The 18,868-nt window shown below is 48.2% G+C and overlaps 1 protein-coding gene and 1 long non-coding RNA gene across 3 annotated transcripts in view; one reads left to right on the top strand and one right to left on the bottom strand.

Annotated features, from left to right (window-relative positions):
- Positions 1-2,654, top strand: part of ttll7 (tubulin tyrosine ligase-like family, member 7) — a 43,908-nt gene extending 41,254 nt beyond the window's left edge. For both annotated transcript variants that reach the window (XM_057037185.1, XM_057037186.1), the window contains 2 exons: positions 708-812; positions 1,197-2,654. In XM_057037185.1, coding sequence (XP_056893165.1) covers positions 708-778 — 71 coding nt within the window. In that variant the 3' untranslated portion in view covers positions 779-812; positions 1,197-2,654. The remainder of the gene's footprint in view (positions 1-707; positions 813-1,196) is intronic.
- A 2,044-nt stretch (positions 2,655-4,698) lies between these two features.
- On the bottom strand, positions 4,699-12,643 carry LOC130528164 (uncharacterized). Its single transcript, XR_008951225.1, has 3 exons — positions 9,310-12,643; positions 8,994-9,202; positions 4,699-6,608 (listed from the first exon to the last, which is right to left on the bottom strand). It is a non-coding gene; the product is annotated as an uncharacterized LOC130528164 (long non-coding RNA).
- Between the last annotated feature and the right edge of the window lie 6,225 nt (positions 12,644-18,868).

Raw genomic sequence — 18,868 nt, 5'->3', positions numbered from 1 at the left:
GGACTGAGCAGATACTGACCTCCTCTTGTCATCAGCTTTTTTTCTTCTTTGCACCATTTAGCACCAGAGAAGTGCTGGAAGGGTACCTACAGCCCACTTGGAGCCATTTCAAGGGCACTCTTGTTGGACTAAATGAAGTTAATTCCAATCCCTCGTAACTCTCTTGGGTCTGGAGCTGTACAGAGAGACCCCTCAGTGACGGGCGCCTTTTTCCCCCTCCCCCTCCTCTCTGGTCAACTTTGGAAGCAGCCGCAGTGTAATTTGTCTGAGAGCTATTTCACAAAGAGAACGAGCTGTCAGAGAATTAAGCGCGTTGTTGCAGCTCCAGTTTAAAAGAAGATATTATTGCGTCACTGTAATCCTCAGCCCCAGTGGCTCCCGTCTGATTAGATTGTTACATCTTAAACACCTCCAGAGGGACCGTTTCTTGTAACCGTTCCGCTCATTTACACAAGCATCAGGTGTATATGTTTATTAGCTAAAGATCTTGGCTGTGAACGTAACAAGAAAGTCTGGGAAATTCATTCTTTCAGCTAATCCGCGAGGAACCATCCATCCAGACGACTGTTTCACGTCCGCCATTAACGTTCAGCTAGCTTTAGCCAGGATCATCTCATCTGGCATTCCTCTGACAACCTTGGGATGGGAGCAGGGTTCAGCCTCACCTGACTCCATCCATCTCAACCTGGTGCTGCTCTCATTCTCAGGTACTGGAACGCTGTTAGCAGGAGCTGCCTCACTGCTCTGTCTCGCTGGAAGGTGTCATAGAAGAGTCTGAGGAGGGTTCAGACATAAATTCCTCAGAATAATAGGTGAGGATTTGCAGGTGCTGGTTCCAGCCGGGAGGAAGACCGCGTATTTGCTGCTTTAAAACGAACCCAGCCACATCCGGGCTCCCGACTGTGGGTCCGTCATTTAGCCTCATCGCTTTTGTGGATTTACAAACAAGACAGTTGTGGAAATCATCATAATTTGCAGCCATTTTCTTGATTTTAAGGTTAGGTCACAATATGTTTGCATCCCCAGGACATTAATATAGCTGCTCAATCACTACAATATATGAAAGGTGGGTGGTATGTGATTTCAGTACCGAGCGCTAATGCAGCTCTGACCTCTAAATTGTGACCTTTGCATATCTAATCCTCTCATTACGTCCACCCTTTCCCCTAATCCCTCGCTCTTCTCCGTCTGCACAGGTATCTGCTGCCAGTGACCGCCCAGTTCATCATGAAGTGGCCTTCGTCCAGCTTTGGCCGCGCCGCCACGCTCAAGCAGCCTTTTTTCGCCGCCAGAAAAGCCACTTTGGAGGTCACCGTGGCAACCCGGGCTTCTGCCACCTTGTCTGTTGACCTTAATTCCTCCCCTTCCCTGACTCACTCGGCCAATATTCAGTCCTCACTGTAAGGCAGCTCTGGACTTTAGATGGAGCTACAATCCTGCTTAATTTGGACCCGACCAGTCCAGCAGCCCACCTGCACTCCCCACCGGCACCACCAGAGAGTGGGTTGACCCGTCTCTCCTCATTGTAATTGCTGTATCATACCTACTTACTGTACAGTTACAAGTCACGGTACTGTAAATGGAAAACAATTATTTAAAAAAAAAAAAAGCAAGATTTATTTATGTACTTATAATTTTATAGGGTTTCCATGAATGCTGATGTGATACACAGGAACGGAATGATACAAAAATCCTGTACCTTGGTTGCAGAAGTGGATGTAACAGCTTTGATTTGCTTGCAGTAATCAGTTACTTTAGCATTTAATTTATTTCCTGATTTATATTGGAGATTTTTTCTTTTTTTTGGAGGTTTTAATATATTCGTCCTAGATTTTGAAGGAGCGAGGTGGAGCCCAGGCACCCGTTTCAACTTCCAAACTCTAATGCTTCATATTTTAACTGTGTAATATTTAAACGTGCCACATTTAAGCATCACAAAAGTGAACAAAATAGTAGAAAGCCAAGCCTCTTAGAAAAAGAAGGGAGCCAAAAATAAGTCCCGGAGTGCACCGGGTTCCCTAATTTGCACTTTGCAGTTCTTCTTTTTTTTCCATGGAAAAAGAAAGTTGGTGCACATGAACCGTGGCGTCTGCATGCCTAGACTTTAGTCCCGCACCCAGATTTAGAAGCTGCATTTGGAACATACTTGAAGTTTTGTGTTGTCATGTTTTATCTCGTCTTTGTTCGCGCCGCCGTTGAGTCATTTAGAGATTATTCGGCAGGTAGAAAAACTCTGCTCTTCAGCCAAGATACACGCCAGCGTCACAGGCGAGGGGGCGCCGCTGCATCCTCGCCGTACGCATCAGTGCCATCCTTTGGTTTCATTTTAGGTTTGTCTGCCATGAAAATTCAGAAAGACTTCATTTCAATACAGTATAACATGTGTACAGGGTGTTTGCACATTCACTCTTTAACTTAGTGGTGTTTCATCAATGAAAGAAGTAGGTCAGCCTGTCCAGAAAGGTGCACGTGGCGGCGCCTGTTTCCTGTTGTTGAGGGGGGTTACAGCCACCCATTTACTCCATACAGCCAATATCAGTTGACATGCCAAATACTTTTTATTCTGCCTGTTCCAGGTGGTGTCACAGGACATTTTCATCCAGAGGTTTCAGATTATTTTTATTTTACAAAGCAATAAAATGTGTCAGACTAAGGCTTTTTGGTCTTGTTCATTGTGGCTGTTTGTCATTGGCATGAACCAACGGGCTTCCACATAAACGCAGAAAGATAAATGAAACCAAACTGACCTGAGGGATTATTTAATGGAAACATAGATTCAAGTTCCTTTTGGAGTCTCAAGGGTTGTTCTGGCTACAAAACAAACATGATAGAGCCTCACATCAGCCATACATCATTAATATAATGTCAATATCATTTTATATATATATATATATATATTTTAATTGAGCCTCTGACAGCAAATTTAAAAAACACTCAGCAAACCAAATGTACATTAACATTAAGTGTGTGTGTGTGTGTGTGAGATGGTCGGGTTCGTGATTCATGACCCTCCTGATACCTCAATGAGGAATAAATAACAGAAAAAGGGTGGATGAACAGACGGTAAATGAGTAAAGAACAGAATACTAAACCTTTCCCATCTACCGGTGGACAAAATAATGGAATTCTAGACGTTTTGCCCTGAAGTGATTAAGGGCTCCATTAGCGACTGCTGCATGGTTGCTAATATTTCTCTCAACGATATATAATATTTCCCTCTATTTACCTAATATGTGTTGTTTTTGCCTCTACGTAAGGACGAACAGCTCAGCAACCAACTGTTGTCATCTGACGGCTTCATTTCCTCATGAATTCAAGCAGGAACTGTGAAACCAATCACTTGAAACTAATTATAAACATTGCACTTCAGCGCCGTCCGGCTCTAATGGGTTTTAAAGCCTGGAGTCCACCTGGTATCCGTTACTGGAGCGGCTCTTGGGGTTTGTGGGTGAGGATCTGAGCCGTATCGTGTTTCACGGCGGAGGCCCCCGTGGACAGGTGACACTCCTGAACCGTCACTTGCTTCAGAAATGAGAACGTGCACCACGCAGACCCTCCTTGTACCATCCTGACCTGAAAGCGTCCCCCTTGGCCCCCATTTGTGTGTGTAAACCCACTACGGTTCTTATTTAGACCAGATTCCCGTGACCCATCCACCCTTCCTTTCTCCCTAAATCCCTCTCTTGTTCTCTCTTCCTGTCAGCAGAAGAGGTGCGGGCCGCGACCTTGAGTCCCCCCCTCAAGCCGCCGCCTTGGCTGCGGAGCAGCAGAAGCTGACAGTCTGGCACTGCGAGCGCCGGCGCGCTGTCCAAAAATACCTCCCCGAGCCACCCTGGCCCGTCCTGACCTTTCCGTTCCTCACTGTCCTATTGCTCCGTCCATTTCTCCCCCGCCTGTGCTGCCAGGATCCAGCCTTTCCACTGGATTTGATATACCTGCTGTTCAAAACCAACACCCCGGTGACCCAGTTCGAGGGCCCTGATCCGGCCTCTGCTGGTGTCTGGAAGCCTTCGTGCGAGTGGAACGGTTGTGATGAGATAACGCCAACAGACCAGGGCTGTTTGCTTCCTAAATATGCTCCTAATCCACTTCAAACAGCCGAGGACGGACCAGCTTGATCCACACTGGGAGCGGAGTGTCCGGAAAAACAAAAGGCCCACGCTTGTGTTTACCTGGCCAGGTTGGTCCCGAGTCCCGCTCGTTCCCGCCTTCCCCCGAGACGTATCGAGCGGAACCCAAACCTCTGACATGAGAGTCGGTAATGGCTTTAAAAAGAAAAGATTAAACTTCTGGGCAAAAAAAAAAAAAAACTCAAGAAAAGTTCTGCCTCCAAACTTGAGTAATCCTGGAGCGACTGCTGGAATCAAAGAACTCCCAGTGGGTTACTGGTTTGAGTGAGACGATGAAACGAGCGTGCGCGCGTTCCCCCTGCGTGCCGCGTTTAATGGCGTTTTCACGCCACATCAGTTTACCGGGCCTCCCAACAGCCTGTTCCAGTGACACGCGTGTTTGTTTGCGTGCTGCGTGTGTATTCTCAGAGGGACGCGCTGCCGCGGCGCGTTATCCACGCTGCCGCGTGTGTGACACGTCTCCTCCGCAGGAGTCCAGCCTGTAGCTGACACATGTAACCAGCAGATAAACACGGCGCGCTCTGGCGTCCATACGTCTCCATATGCTTAATAATTCACCCGGTGTCAATTTGTTTCACCGTTTCTACTCTTTAATGGTGATTTGCAGGAAAAATGTGAATATTTTCTGGATCTATACAAAATAAAAGCACCCGCCGAGGCGAGGAAAACGCAGCTTTCACTTCACCTGCCTTTTTAGGACTAAAACAGGCTGTAAATAAGAAGGGGGCGGAGCCTGAGCGACAGCAATTGACCTTAACTTTATTCCATCAGCATCTGTTACAATCAAGATTGTCTCTGATGGCCTGATGACACAAACAACAACAGCTGGAGGACAAACACGCTTAACAGGAAGAAACCTGGAGCAGGATCGGGTTCATATTGGGGGTGTCCCAGCTGCTGCTGGTGGGCCGGGTAAAGGAGCTGGAGAAGGGGAGGCAGGGCAAGAGAAGGACAGAAATAGGAGAGGAACTGACACCCAGGTGGATCGGGGGTCAGGGGGTCAGAGGTCAGCACCAAACATGGAGTCATTGCCCTCTGTTTTCCGCTGCATCTTTGATCGCAACAGTCGGTCCAGTTGTGTTTCCTACATTATCCATTCAGACTTGTTTGTTTTAGTTTAACCGTGGGCAGAAAAGGCTACGCGGAGCCAGTCCAAGGTGAGAGTCTTAGGAACACACAGGCCTGCATATTATTTTCTGCTCCTCGACCAGCACCACCAGATTCATTCATCACCAGACTAACTCAGTTGCTTCCTGCGCTATAGAAGAGTAATCTTCCGTGCGCATCCGTCCCGCCTCGTTTTGTAAATCAATTTATCAGGGGGAAGGCTCGTGCTGAGTGTCCCGGCTCCGCGCTCCCTCACATTCACATATTTTACACCTGGGATCTGTGCGGTGACGGCTGGACGCTGCAGGCTGCGCTGAACTTGCAGGAGGTTCTCGGTGGGCTGCGGGTTGCTGACTCGCCTCCTGCCGCATTAACGCAGGTGTAAACAGGAAGAAATCTCTCAAAACTTGTATGGGCACCTCACGCCGCGTCCTGTAGCTGTCCATAATCTGTTCCCACAGCGTCCGGATGGAGCCAACACGACATGCTAATTCTATTTGTCTACCATCTGGACAAAAGCGTTCAGCCACGCTTGATAATTATTGAATCCAGGCCCCTTAAAAGACTCCTTGACTTAGTCGGGCAGTTGGTCGGATACATCAGTCGTGGCATTATGAGAGGACACCACCTCCCCTGGACCCAGGAAGTATTTAAGAACAACAGGAACACCATTAGATCCACAGATTCCACCTCCCCCCTGCTGTCGAGGGAAGACGCTTCATCCAACATCGGTTCTGGACCCGACACAAACCTTGTGGGGCGCCGACCGAGACGTGCGGAAACTGTTACTGTTAACGTAGAAATACGTGAATACGATATCATTAGAGAGAAGGTTTATTATGCGTGTTTATTATGTCCGATTATTCTCATAGTTTATATCTATATAGTGTGACATGATGGTTGTATAAATGGAGTGTGTAGAATTGTTTGCAGCATTTCTGTGAGGAAGCTGCACTGCACCACCTCCAAATGTTAACCTTGGAATCGACATCCAAGGAGTCCGCTGTACTTTGTTCCAGCCACAGGGGGGTTAGGGATGAGCACAGTTCTGCATATGGCCATCATTCACAGCCTCGGGCTCCCCCTCGAGTGTGTGTCCTGAGTGTGTGTAACAAATGGAAGGGAACAGTAAAGGTATTAATGTGGAGGAAGGAGCGCTGCGTTGGAAGTGCAGCAGGAAGTTGCTTCCGGCCTCTAACAAGATGGGAAGGAGGAGGCGTGTGTGAGTGGCGACTCCTCCGTCTGGATTAGCACATCTGATGGAGAAGCGGGGATGTGCGGGTCTCCTCGGCGTGGACTGTCATTCACTCCCGTATGTCTCCTCGCCTCCTCTCCTCGCCCCCCTCTCTCTCTCTCTCTGGAGCTGCAAGACTGAAAATGAGAAGGAATGAGGTTGAGGCAAAGACACGTGCGTTCCTGTTTGCGGCCTCACGCACACTCGGCTTCTATCAGATCTTCCCTCGGATATATTTCCAGCCGTGGAGCCAAAAGACCGACCGGGGACTCTTCATCCACTCATTGCGGAGTGCCCCCGGGGATGGATTGAACCTTGCAGGCTGAGGTATTATCAATACCTCCCCTCCAGGCAGCCCAGGAGACGGGGGATGGAGCCACTGTCTTACTCTGCCTGTCAGCCCACTGCTGAGCAGCAGCGCTGGGATGAGCAGCTGGTTTTACTGGGCCTGTGCCAACCTGTTCTCCATCTCTGACTCATTTTCACCTCCCGCCTCTCCTTTCAGAATCCCTCTCTCCTCCTCAGTCAAACCCCCAAACCTGCATGTCTCCCTCCCCACGCTCGCACGGATGTTCTGATCATTTCTTTGTCTTCTTAAACCCTGTTTTTGTCCACTTTATGTCCCCACCCAAGTAAATTTGCATTGCTACTCATTCATTTTTTTTCAGTTTTCACTGAACTATGATCCACATCCACAATGAGACTTCACCATCTCTCCCTCTCTCTCACCCACCCACACACACCACACACACACCACCCACACACTTATATTTAAGTACTTCATTTCGCTGACGTATTTTAACCAAGCTACATATCACATATATCTTTAACCTCTCAACGACACTCTAAAGGTTTCTCGCACTTTACAAGGACAAAGGCAACAAACTGAGCTAATTATAAGGGTTTGTGTTAACATAAAAGACAATTGTGACCTGATCACTGGGATATAGGTGCTAAAATGCAGCAATTATCATTTTCACTGACATGAAAGAAACATTTCCCAGCTATAATCTGTGGGTATCGGACCCACAACTCGAGCTGTAAGTGGGAAATGCTTAGGTCCCCTTTTGCACCACTTAAGATATGTAGGCAGGTCGCGATGTAGAAAATATAGAGCATAAAAATGAAAGTATCAGCTGGATCTGACAGAGAGCATCTGTTTTAGCTTTTCCGTTAAGCCTGCTAGCGATGCAGACGCAATATCAACCGCGATCTCGAGGATTTACAGATCACCCCCCCTCCCAGATCGGTCCCTAATGTCACCTTTCTGAACCCCTCTCAGGTTGCTTGAGCAGTCATTAAACACGACCTCGTCTGTGTTCTATACAGGAGATCATAAAACTGCTGCGCTATTTGAACCCCATCTGCTGTCCCCAATTCATTTTTACTTTCTTTCTCAAATCTGTGACTTTTATATTGTTGAAAGTTCTTTTGATTTGAGGAGCAAATGACGTGGCTTTTTGAGATGACATTTTCTGGTTCCAGCCTATCTATGAAGCTGTGCGTCTGCATTCATGGTTCCAACAGCATTTGTTCTCTGCTGATGTGAGCTGTAATTAAGCCTGAAATCGTTTCTGTAAAAATAGCCGTTATCTCTTACAAGACTTGGTTGAGCTTGACATTCTAAATAAAAGATCTCAACAGACGGATGTTTGACCAATCAAACGTTAGCGTCCTATCGGAGCGGGCGGATTTTCCCAACGATTCAAAATGTCATTTAAATAAAAGTTCCACGTTAAAGTAGCAGATAGATCCCCAAAGAGACAATTGATTATTAAATCATCAGCAGGATTCAGTGGGTGCTGTTGAGTGTGTGCGGCTTTTTTGTAAATGAGCTCAGTTTGCAGCCCTGAAACTGGGAATAATTGTTTGCTCATGGTCGAGCTGCGTCATTCGGCCGTTCTTGAACAAGATGTCAGGAGTGGGAACCTGGCAACAGAACCCAGGGAAGTAAACTATTATGTCTTTGCTCCTTATCTATGAACTGCAGCGGCCATAAATACAGTGCGCATTCATCAACATACATGGTGGCACGCTCCCTCAGCTCTGAACGAAGCCCTCGAATACGTTTTCAATAAGGTCGTCTCAACGGGTACGAGCGCCCAATTCAGCTATCGGCGGTCTGATAATTGCTTTAATTGGATTTGATTGCTCAACAGAACTTAACTCTCACCCAGACCACTTCAAATAACTGTTTATCAATTATATAATTAAAAGACTTATTAAAACATTGATATTTCAAAGGAGGGTCTGCTCATCACCATCGACAAAAATGGGAGCAAATAAATCATATCCACTCAGGCTCACTCGTGGTTTCTGACACACTTTCACTGACACGGTGCTTCTATTATTATTATTATTATTATTATTATTATTATTATTATTACTTAAATGTCTTCACTTTCAGAAGACAAAGAAATGCAATTTATCCTGGTCTCCGTTAAACAAGTAAAATCATTAATTAGCCTGTTTTACGAGGTTGAGTTAATCAAAAATACAAACAGCATTGAGTGCAAACGTACAGAAGATGCTCGGCTGTTTTAAATGTCCTCAGTCCTTCAGGACCCTGTCGGAGAGCAGATTCATGTGTGTCGGAACAGCACCAGCCTGGGGCAAATGCAGATAGCAGGAACAGCTGCAGGTGCAGATTTCTGTCTCGCTGGAGGACGAGTGGTCGGATTAAAAGCCCGTTTCTGTTCCCTCCTGCATGGTTCCGCCTGCTAATAAAGTGCTAATAAAGGATAAATCACAATAGACGACAATCAGTAATGAGTATTTGTCAGGAGCTATAATTTGCCAAAGCCACCCCCCCCCCCTCGAAAGGTGCAAAATGGCTACCTCCGATCTGTGACACTTGGCTGTGACCCGCCTGTCCTCAGTTGAACCGGCTCCCGGCGAGAGCGCCTTTCCACAGAGCGCAGAGGAAGTGTGTGAGCGAGGGGAGGCAAAAAAACAGGCCAACTCCGCTTGGTTTTCGTCGTATTTTTCTGCAATGATCTCGAACGCCTCGCACAAGATCGTGCACTGTTTGACTGTACGCAGCGATGGATAACGCGGTCCGGCCACGTCCTTCATTTGTGTTATGAAGGGACTGCATCCGGCAGTGCCATTAGTCAAACATGAAGTGTTTGAGAGAAAAGGCAGAAACACACAGTTGGCTATCCCTGACAGACAGACTGGGGGACAGATGGGGAGCAAAAGATTTTTTGGAGGGGTAGAGTAAACACACCAATACACAACAAATAAGCCCGACTAGAACACCAGCGGATCTGCCAGCGCTGCTCGCTGAGCATAAACTCCCACTTTGGTGTGTCATGTTTAAAAATCAAGTTGTCAATAGGCAGCCTACAAATATCTTTATGCAGGGAGCCGTTCTAACGCCGGCCAACAGAAAACCAGCGAAAGAGGTCCGGCGGGCGAAGCGGCAGCCAAGGCTTCACTTTAAACTGGAGGTGACGGGATCGTACGCTAACCAGAGGACGCGCCATGTTTGTGGCTCCGCGTGTGAGTTGATCCGGAGGACCGTGTCCAGCACGCGAGGCTGACCTTCTGCGGCCTCAGTCGAGCTTGGAAACACAGAGGGACAGTGGGAGGGACAGGCTGAGAATGTCACCGTGCCGCATGTGCAGTAGAAATGCGTGTGGAATCCTGTATTTTGCCACTTGGAGGTTGTGGAGAATAGTTCTCTGCACTCTCGGGAGAGACCCGTGGAATTCGACAAAACTTATATGAGCCCCGACAAGGTTGAGGTATTTGACTACAGCCTTGCCTCTGGCGTGGTATTACACATGAATGCGTGATCGTCCGCGCTCTGAATCTCTTCCTACACGAGCGCGCGTGAGAACAATGTGCCCCCTCGGAGCGACTCAAAGCGGATGAGCCCGAAGGGCCCACAGGGGTTGGTAAAAATAGCCCAGAGGCTGATTAAGAGCGAGGTGGCGGGAAGATTTTAAGAAGCTGCTCATTACAGCAGCTGGAAGGCCCCTTTTTTAAGTAGACCTTCTGCAGGGCCCAGATGCTCACAGCAGCCAGGAGCTGCTCACCAAGTCATCCACTCAGGCATCCTCCGGGGGCAGGGCATCACAAACCAAGACGGGGACAACGGTGGGCAAAAACGATGGCCTCGAAACATCCAACAGTAGCACACCCACCTCCAGGAAAAATCTGCTTAAAAGGACTGCAGCGGGAGTCCTTAATGGCCTCGATTTCTATTGCCTGGTGCCACAGAGACAGAGAGTTTTTAGCTTGACCTCTAAATCAAAGGCAACTTTGTTAAATTTCTCTGGCACCGACAATCACCAATACAAAAATAGGGCCGTGGAATCAAGAGGTCAGTCCAGAGGGCTTCACTCGCACGAGTAATTTGATTAAAGATAATCTTCGTTGTGCACAGTTCCGCTCACTGGCGAGGGGGGGTCGCGATCCGGCGAAATCTGTCGGCAGAACACAGCAACGCGTCGGCCCTTCAGATGAAGTTTGAGGACGAACCCCCCCCCAGAAAGGATTAAAGTAGTTCACATTCTGCAGTGCAGTGTTTTGGTTTCACCGAAGCAATGGAAGCAAGTCAGGAGTTCTGTGTGAGTAACTCGCATCCAACCAAACCCGGGCGGTCTTGGAAGTGGATCATACAGAACCACAAATCTTATAGTCAAGAGTGGCAGTAAGAGATCTTTCATTTCAGGCTGCTAACGCTCTAACCCTTCATACATACAGGCTACATGTGCAAACATCACTAGAGCGTCAGGATCAGGACTGACGTGGATGTAGATTAAAGAAACTGGATGTTGGACCCTCTCACAGCAGTTGTGCAAAGTCTAAGGTGGCACCTGGTGAGTGGAGGAGGAGAACAGGTAGAAGATGAAACACCTTATCTTTCTTTAGCAACAGCAACAGCTCAACCACGCTTGATTAAAGTCGTCCTCTGTAAAGGGTACACGCGCTCCCGGAGAGTGATGCTTAGAGCTGTTGTTGAACCAGCAATCTGTGGGGTCTGAGGAGGCCACGCCCCCCCCGTCAAACCACCGCTAGGAATCCTCAGCCTGCCGTGACCCCGCTCCACTCCCATCAGGCCTCCTGCTGGGACAGTGAAACAAACATCCCCCCCACGGACAGGCTGTTTAGAGACGCGCCGTCCCAGGACACCTCTTGGAAGTGAGACGTGGGAAAAGACGAACTCGCCTGTGATCGGTGGCGACGCCTGTGTCCCCGCACAGCTGCACCTGGAGAGGACAGGAACCAAAGCAGCGGTCGGTTTCTCTGGCGGTAACCGTCCACGGGCGATTTTCGCCTCTGATGTTTGGACGGCAGTCGATAATTGTTGCGTGTTTTTGTTCCTGGCGTGGGTTGAGATGAACAGCTGGGCCGGGCCCGGTTCAGGATGTGGCAGACTCCTTGCTGCAGCCATATTTCCTGCCGTTTGGCTGTTTTCCTCCCTCATTTTAATATTGCCTTTAATTAGCCGTCCTTGCACTTATTTAAATGTAGAAACGCGCCCGAGGCTGGAAACTTGCTAGCAAGTTTCAACTCCTAAACGGGTTTAAAGACCTGGGAGACCACAGACACGAGGACAAACCGATTTTGACGTTATAATCCTCCGAAACTACAGCCTAGACGCTCCGGCCAGACCGCAAATCCGCTTCCACAGTGGTGATCAACAGACACCAGATCCCGCGAATCAAATCTAATCAAACCTGACTTTTACCGCCAACGTATGCAGCATCTGGTCGGCTCGTGCGGTCAGCATTCCGGTTTGGAATGTAAATATCAGTTTATGTGTTTATCCAGGATGTTTGCAGACACCGGACTTCAACGGTTCCTGGAGCTCCTCTGCTCGCATTCATCTGCCGGATTTACACACATTCTGAGACCTGCTCGCCCGGTGCATTAGAGTCCCCGGTTCACCAAGAAGGCCCTGGACATATGGATATCAGGGATTCATCTGCCTCTCTGCATTCAGATATCAAACGCGGCGGCTGCGTCTCTCAGTCTGACACCCGTCCTTTCATGTCCCGCGCCTCTTCCCCTCTGGCTGGCTCACACGCTGTAGCCCAGCTGCAGGTTTCCCTCTAATCCCGCTGTCCTCTCATGTTGTCACAGCTCTGAACTTGAGCCCTCGGTAAAGGGAGTCTCACCCTCAGCCTGTTTTCACAGAGAGCGGCATCTGGAGCCTCAGACGTCAGTCCAGCGGCGTCCTGTTTGGGGTCAGGGGGATCAGAAATGGAGACACAATGTATCCCTTTAAAAAAAAAAAAAACATCCGTGGCAAAAGTGGGTGACAACAGTCAAAGCCCCACGTTTCCTGCCCCATCGTTTGCATTGTTTTGTTGCTTTAAATGTAGAAATGACATCACAATTCTCTTCCATGCAATACGAGAGACAATATAAATGATTAACTGATGGCTTCTGTGTGGAAGGAGAGTTTCCTGCTCCTCTCGCCTCGCTGTCTTCAGCATCCAGAAACTCAATCCTCTCCAGTTTTTTCAGTTTTATTTGGACCTTCAGGTCTGGGCCTGCGTGAACCGATTAGAGCAGGTAGTAAAAACGTGGAATAAAAGATTCAGTAAAAGGAGGGGGTCGGTAATCTTACGCTCAATTCTAAATTCCCCTCTCTTTCTTTCATCCATCATTGTATTTATTTTTCTTCCCGTGTCCGTACTTCACTGCCTCGTCCACCCTGGATCGCTGCCGTCTTCATCTGCCGTGTCCAAAGCACATAAACTGTGTTTCTGCCAGCCGTCTGGCTCAGGTTGACTCAACCCAATTTAGCCAACGCGCCGGATTTTTTTATATTTTTTTTATTTCCTGTCCACCTCTGATGATTGATTTTTGGTCCTCAGAAAGGATCACGTCGACTTCCAGCCTAATCCAGGCATTTCCCAGGTCAGCCGAGGAGCCCACAGCCATCTTTCTGCCTCATCCCCCCCGTTCCCCAGCGCTCCACGGCTCTCACCTCTTCCAGGAGGTCCTGAGAGGGGTCAGCGTGGCCTGGTGTGCGAATGGGAGCCATACTGCGGATATTTATTATTTCATTTATTTCTCCTCTTTGCTCTGGAGAGTCGAGGGGCCGCTGCTATTTAACAGAGGTAAAAGATGGTTCACAAGGAGTCCACGTGAACTCTTGAACCCCGAGCCGAGCTCCGCGTGTTCGGAGCGCTCTCTAAAAGGTCCCCTGAAGAATTTAAACTATGAGTTTATTTGGCATGATAAATCCAAAAGATTCTCGCACGAACGAGCAGCCGCACACACACACACACACACACACACACACACACACACACACACACACACACACACACACACACACACACAATTTGGAAGAGAGACGCGGTTGCTTTTTAAGTAATTGCTACATTTATTTTACACTCAAGCAGAACACCTTTATACTCGCTCTCTCCTCCCAACTACCGCATTATTGGATAGAAATTATGGGTTTTGGTGGAGTTGGCCTCTGATTTATACGGGTAATATGCTTTTTTTTTTTTAGAATTTTCTTTCGTCAATTTATAGATGTTCTTTCAACTCGACCTTCAGCAACAGCAAAGTTGGAGGTCGCGTACATGTTCGCGCAAGTTTTGGTTTTATTAACAGCATAACTCAACGTTGAGCAGGATTCGTGGTGTTTGGCTCTGGTATTACCTGCTACTGCCTTTGGTTTCATTTTTTTTTGACAAAAAGGGATGGAACAACATTTTTGGGGAGGAGCTTAGCTTACCTTAACTTAAACATCTAATCGCTGCTGGAGGCAGACACCCAGTTGTGGGTATCGCACGTCACTATAATGTCGCTTTTTGTGCCATCTAAAACCAGTTCTAGAGCAGAATTGACGGCAATGATTGTGGTTAGCGTTGGTTCTTTGAATGGATGCATCTGCTGCTATCGACCCCAGATGATGTCTTCATTCATGAATGTGTGTTTCCGATGGGAAAAGGGAGCAGGAAACTACCAAGATGTGAAAAATTTGCTTCCCCGACTCCTCATTTGATTTGGATTTGATTAACAAATGGTTAAAGGCACCACCGCCGACAACAGAGAGGACCCCCTGACCTCCGAGTTGCCTTCCTTTCCTCCCCTAATATGAACACATTTTTCCAAACTCTCTAACAAGCAGCCGTCTGGCAGAAGGTCAGCCGCTTCCAACTCATGCTGGGCTGCTTCGTATCTCTCAGATGCAAACTTTTAGCACAGTTGGCTGAAGTTTCTGAATTTTCCGACTAAATTTCGGTGGAAATGTGGATTAAACGATGCACCGTTTTATGAATAATTGAAACGTTTGAAGGGTTTTTTCCCCCCTCCATTTTTCCTCGGTAGAGATCGCTGCATCAAAGGGAAAAAAAAGTTCACTCAGAAATTTAAGATCAGTTAATATTTACTCCCGCAACTCTCACAGCGATATTAAAAGCTGTCCTGAATTTCTTCGGACATTTTCGGAGCAGAAACCGACACAGGTTTGCATTGTGAGCGCGTGTTTAGCGGAGGCAAACGCACCCCTCCACCATCAACCTTCTGAAGATTAAACCTGAACTTCCGCTGCTCCGGCTGATAGCGCCTCCTCACCCAGAGCCAAACGGGGGCTGGCCGGGGAGCTGGAGAGCGAAGCAGCCCGGGAGTCCTCACATCATTACAGGGCTGAGAGAGGCAATAAAGCCAGGTCTTGGGAGATTACCGCCGTGTACAAACCTGCTGCCTTCTGGTTTGCGAAAGTGATCTCGCTGTCTGCTCTTGTACACCAGTGTGATAGATGATTTGGGCTGGGGGCTGTGTGAACCCATCCTGGTTTTCATTAACTGGAGAATCCACTGATGGGTTTACGTTTCACTTCCCATTCCGAGTGTGCGCTGCCGCCTTAAACAATAGCGAAGAGAAGAGGTTTAGCGGCAGTCGCTGCAGGTTCGGGTTTCACGTTGTGACACGCCAGCGTGGATGGGGGCTGCCTCTGTTATGGATGAAGGCATCGCTCGGCGGGACAGGACGGGGATGGATACCATCTGTGACCAGTTGCTCCCGGGGAGAAGTGAGATTAATGATTTTATGAACATGATGAATGGCTGCGATGGGTGATGACAGGCCTTGAGTGACATGTTACAGGTGTGTCCGCTCGCAGCTCCCAAAACTCTTCCAACCCCCCCCCCCCCCCCCCCAACCAGGCGCGACAGCCGCTTCTGTGCACCGCTACCTTTCCTGCCCGGCCGACCGCAACGCTATGAAGGGGGTTATTAGGCCCAGCGCGACCTCTGACCCCTCCTAATGAACACAGCCAGTCGGCTCTATGAAGCCCAGTCGCCATTAGGAAACCAGCCGGAGCCGCCGGACTTTGCCGCTTGTTTTACGGCTTCAGTCAGAGGAACGGTTGAGCCGTCGCTCGCCGGAGAGGTCGCGCAGCAGCTTTTTGTGCAGCTCGATACCAGTTGTGATTGTGGATCGGGAGAAATCAAAAGGCAGCGCAAACAGCTGCCGACGGGGTTAAGATTACAAAGGGAAGATGGCGAGGACCGGGCCGGACTACGAGGGCCAAGTTTTCCCACTGACGTCGCAAATTTTTAACTTGTGTGTTTGGTTGTTATTACACACAGCTGAAACTTCTGAATCATCCCATTGTTTATTTGTTTACAAAGTGGGGGGAAAAAACAACTGCAATTTTTTCTTAAAAATCAAAACTATATTCAGCTTTATTTTACTCTCCTATACAGAAGGAGTCCAAGTTAGGAATAAAAATAAATCACTGATGAGCTGCAATACATTTTTTTATATCATCTTTTTTTTTTTTTTTTTTTTTTAAATGATTACTTCAATCTGGCAACTCCAGTAAAAATGTTTTGAGCTTCAGTACAATGGCATGCAGATGCAGGAGAACAACGTCGATTTTTCACAATGACTGTCAGATTTGACAAACGAACCACCTGGAACAGCCATCCAGATAGTTTGCTTGTTTATCGACACTGTTAAAGTGGTGAGAAACTGCGCTGCAAATAAATACACACACTTTCACACACTATGGCGAAGCTTTGGGCAGTTTCGTCTGTCCGTGCCCCCCCGACACCTGCACGGGGCTCGCAAAGATCCAGCCGTCAAGCCTCCCCCCTTGACAAAAGTCTGTGTCTAAACCCGTCTCGGCAGGCGGGGACCTCGTCAAACTCTGATGCCAGAGACACTTTAGAATTTGTTGCCCTCTCTGACTATTTTTGCAACCCCCCAATACTCCCCCCCCCCCATTACTTGGAGCAGTACCCGAGTGTGCCAGACGGGGGCAGTGTATGCACTCACTTCAATCACGTCCCTTTTTTTCGCTTCTTCCTCTCCCTCCGTTCTCTCCTCTTGTTATTCATTAAAGCGGCCGCGGAATAATAAGTCCCAGAGAAACTGGAACCATGTGATGAAGTCGTAGTTAATAATGTATATGCCCCCCTCCCTGCCTCTTTTTTATCCCCACTTCCCCCTCGGCCTCCCCCCACCAACCTTCCACAGCACAAATGCTTGGTGCACCCCTGCCCTTGTTGTGAATGGGGGGTAAACATGCATTAACATATTTATACCCCCCCCCCCCTTCCCTACTCCACCCCAAAAAAGTGACAACACCTCTGATGTAAATAGCTCATTTGAAAGCCTCCAGAACACAACTTCTTTCACAGTTCAGTGCCGCCACTTAATTACATCGTCTTGCTGTGTCGGCGCCCCCGTTGGCGGCTCTCGGCCGGCCACTCGGATGCTTCCGAGCACGCCGGCTGACAGTCTTTGCTCCACGCATCGCTCCTGCCGTGGCGCTGGTGACGTTGTTAGACCACGTGATCTGCTGCGTTGCTCTGTGTGGCCTGTGATGAGCTGATCTTGTGGATCCTCGCCTCCTCTGTGCACCTCATTCCTCTTTTCCCCCCATGCAGTGGTGCTTTCAGGAGCTTTGTGGTGGTGCATTCAGGAGCCAAACTGTTTCTCCTGCTTTCTGGCAGTTTCCCCCCACCATTATTGTGTTTAGCACCCTTGTCCTCCCTCCTCTGATCCTGAGACGCCTCCTGACTCAGATCAGACCCCGTTCCGCCATGACCGGGCCTCGAGGAAGACGCCCTTTCAATGGCACGGACTGCAACAACATGAGCGTGATTGTTCTGCATTGTTCCTCAATTACCGAAGCACCGGGATCAATACGCAGCTCTGGAGTATTTTTATAAGAGGCTGAGTAATGTGCGGTGCCCATGACACTGTCACAGGAAATGGAGGCTGATAGCGAGCACGAGGAGGGAGGGGGGCAAAATCAAGAACAGGCTCGGGAGAATTACGATCGATTTAATTCAATTTGGGTCAGTTTCTCATCTTTGAGGATACGTTTTCCCCCTTTTTTAACCTTATGGGGAAAATGGGGGGGTCTGGGTATCATTTCACCCCTTCTTCCCATTCTTTTTCTTATTTGTCTTGGATGGAAACTACGTGGGTTGCTACGGTGAGAATTTATTTATTTTAGAAATGGACTGCACCCTTCACGCCTCTTTTCTCGTCCCCCACCACACACACACACACACACACACACACACACACACACACACGCTTCCGTCTCTCATAAGCTCCAGATGCAAATGTGACTGTGTCCCTTCCCTATAAATAGTAGCCGCCACAGGGTTTCTTCCAGGAGTCAGCCACAGTTTTTCCTGCTGCACCAGAACAAACGTGAGGGGGGGTGGGGGTGGGCGTGCAGGAGCGTTTCTCACGTTCAGTCAGAGCGTTCCATCAGCACAACGATAACCGAGCAGAGGAGAATGAGGAGAGAGTCGGGGAAAAAAAAGAAAGTTTCGCGAGGGACTCGTCAGCCAGCGCAGACTCCTGATTGGTCACCGGCTTTAGGATGCTGCGTCCTGATTGGCTGTTGTGACGTGCCCCAGTTTGGTGGGTTTCATTCCCTCACGGTTGGAGATTTGGGTTTAATGACTCCCACAACTGAGGATGGTGGCGATAATAAGAACGCCATGTTTAGCCTGAGCGACAGTCTGCCGGATGAAAATGTGGTAAAATACAGAGTTGATGAGCCAACGCAGGCAGAAAAATTAGAAATTTGTCCGGATTGTTGCTTTGGTGGTGATGGCCTTCGGAATATGGGCGTTCCAGCCTGAAACTGTCACCAGAATATGGCTCCCGAAGGCTTTTCTGTTAATCTTCCAATCACATTTCATTTGCATTTTATTAGAAAAATAAATGAAATAATCTTTTTAAAGGGCTCCAGCTCTGATGTGCATATCTAATCTAAATCTTAAATGCACAGGGCATCAAAATTGAATTATGCTCGATAATAAATCATTTGATACAATAAAGGAAGACTTTGGATCTTTCCCCCATTACTTGACTTGGTCAGTGTTTTATATCAGCTCGATATTGATCTTAAAAAATTAAAATGTAAATGCAGTCACTCCTGAGACGA

Source organism: Takifugu flavidus, chromosome 7, assembly GCF_003711565.1.
Source record: "Takifugu flavidus isolate HTHZ2018 chromosome 7, ASM371156v2, whole genome shotgun sequence".
NCBI lineage: Eukaryota > Metazoa > Chordata > Actinopteri > Tetraodontiformes > Tetraodontidae > Takifugu > Takifugu flavidus.
This window is presented reverse-complemented; position numbering and strand designations above follow the sequence as displayed.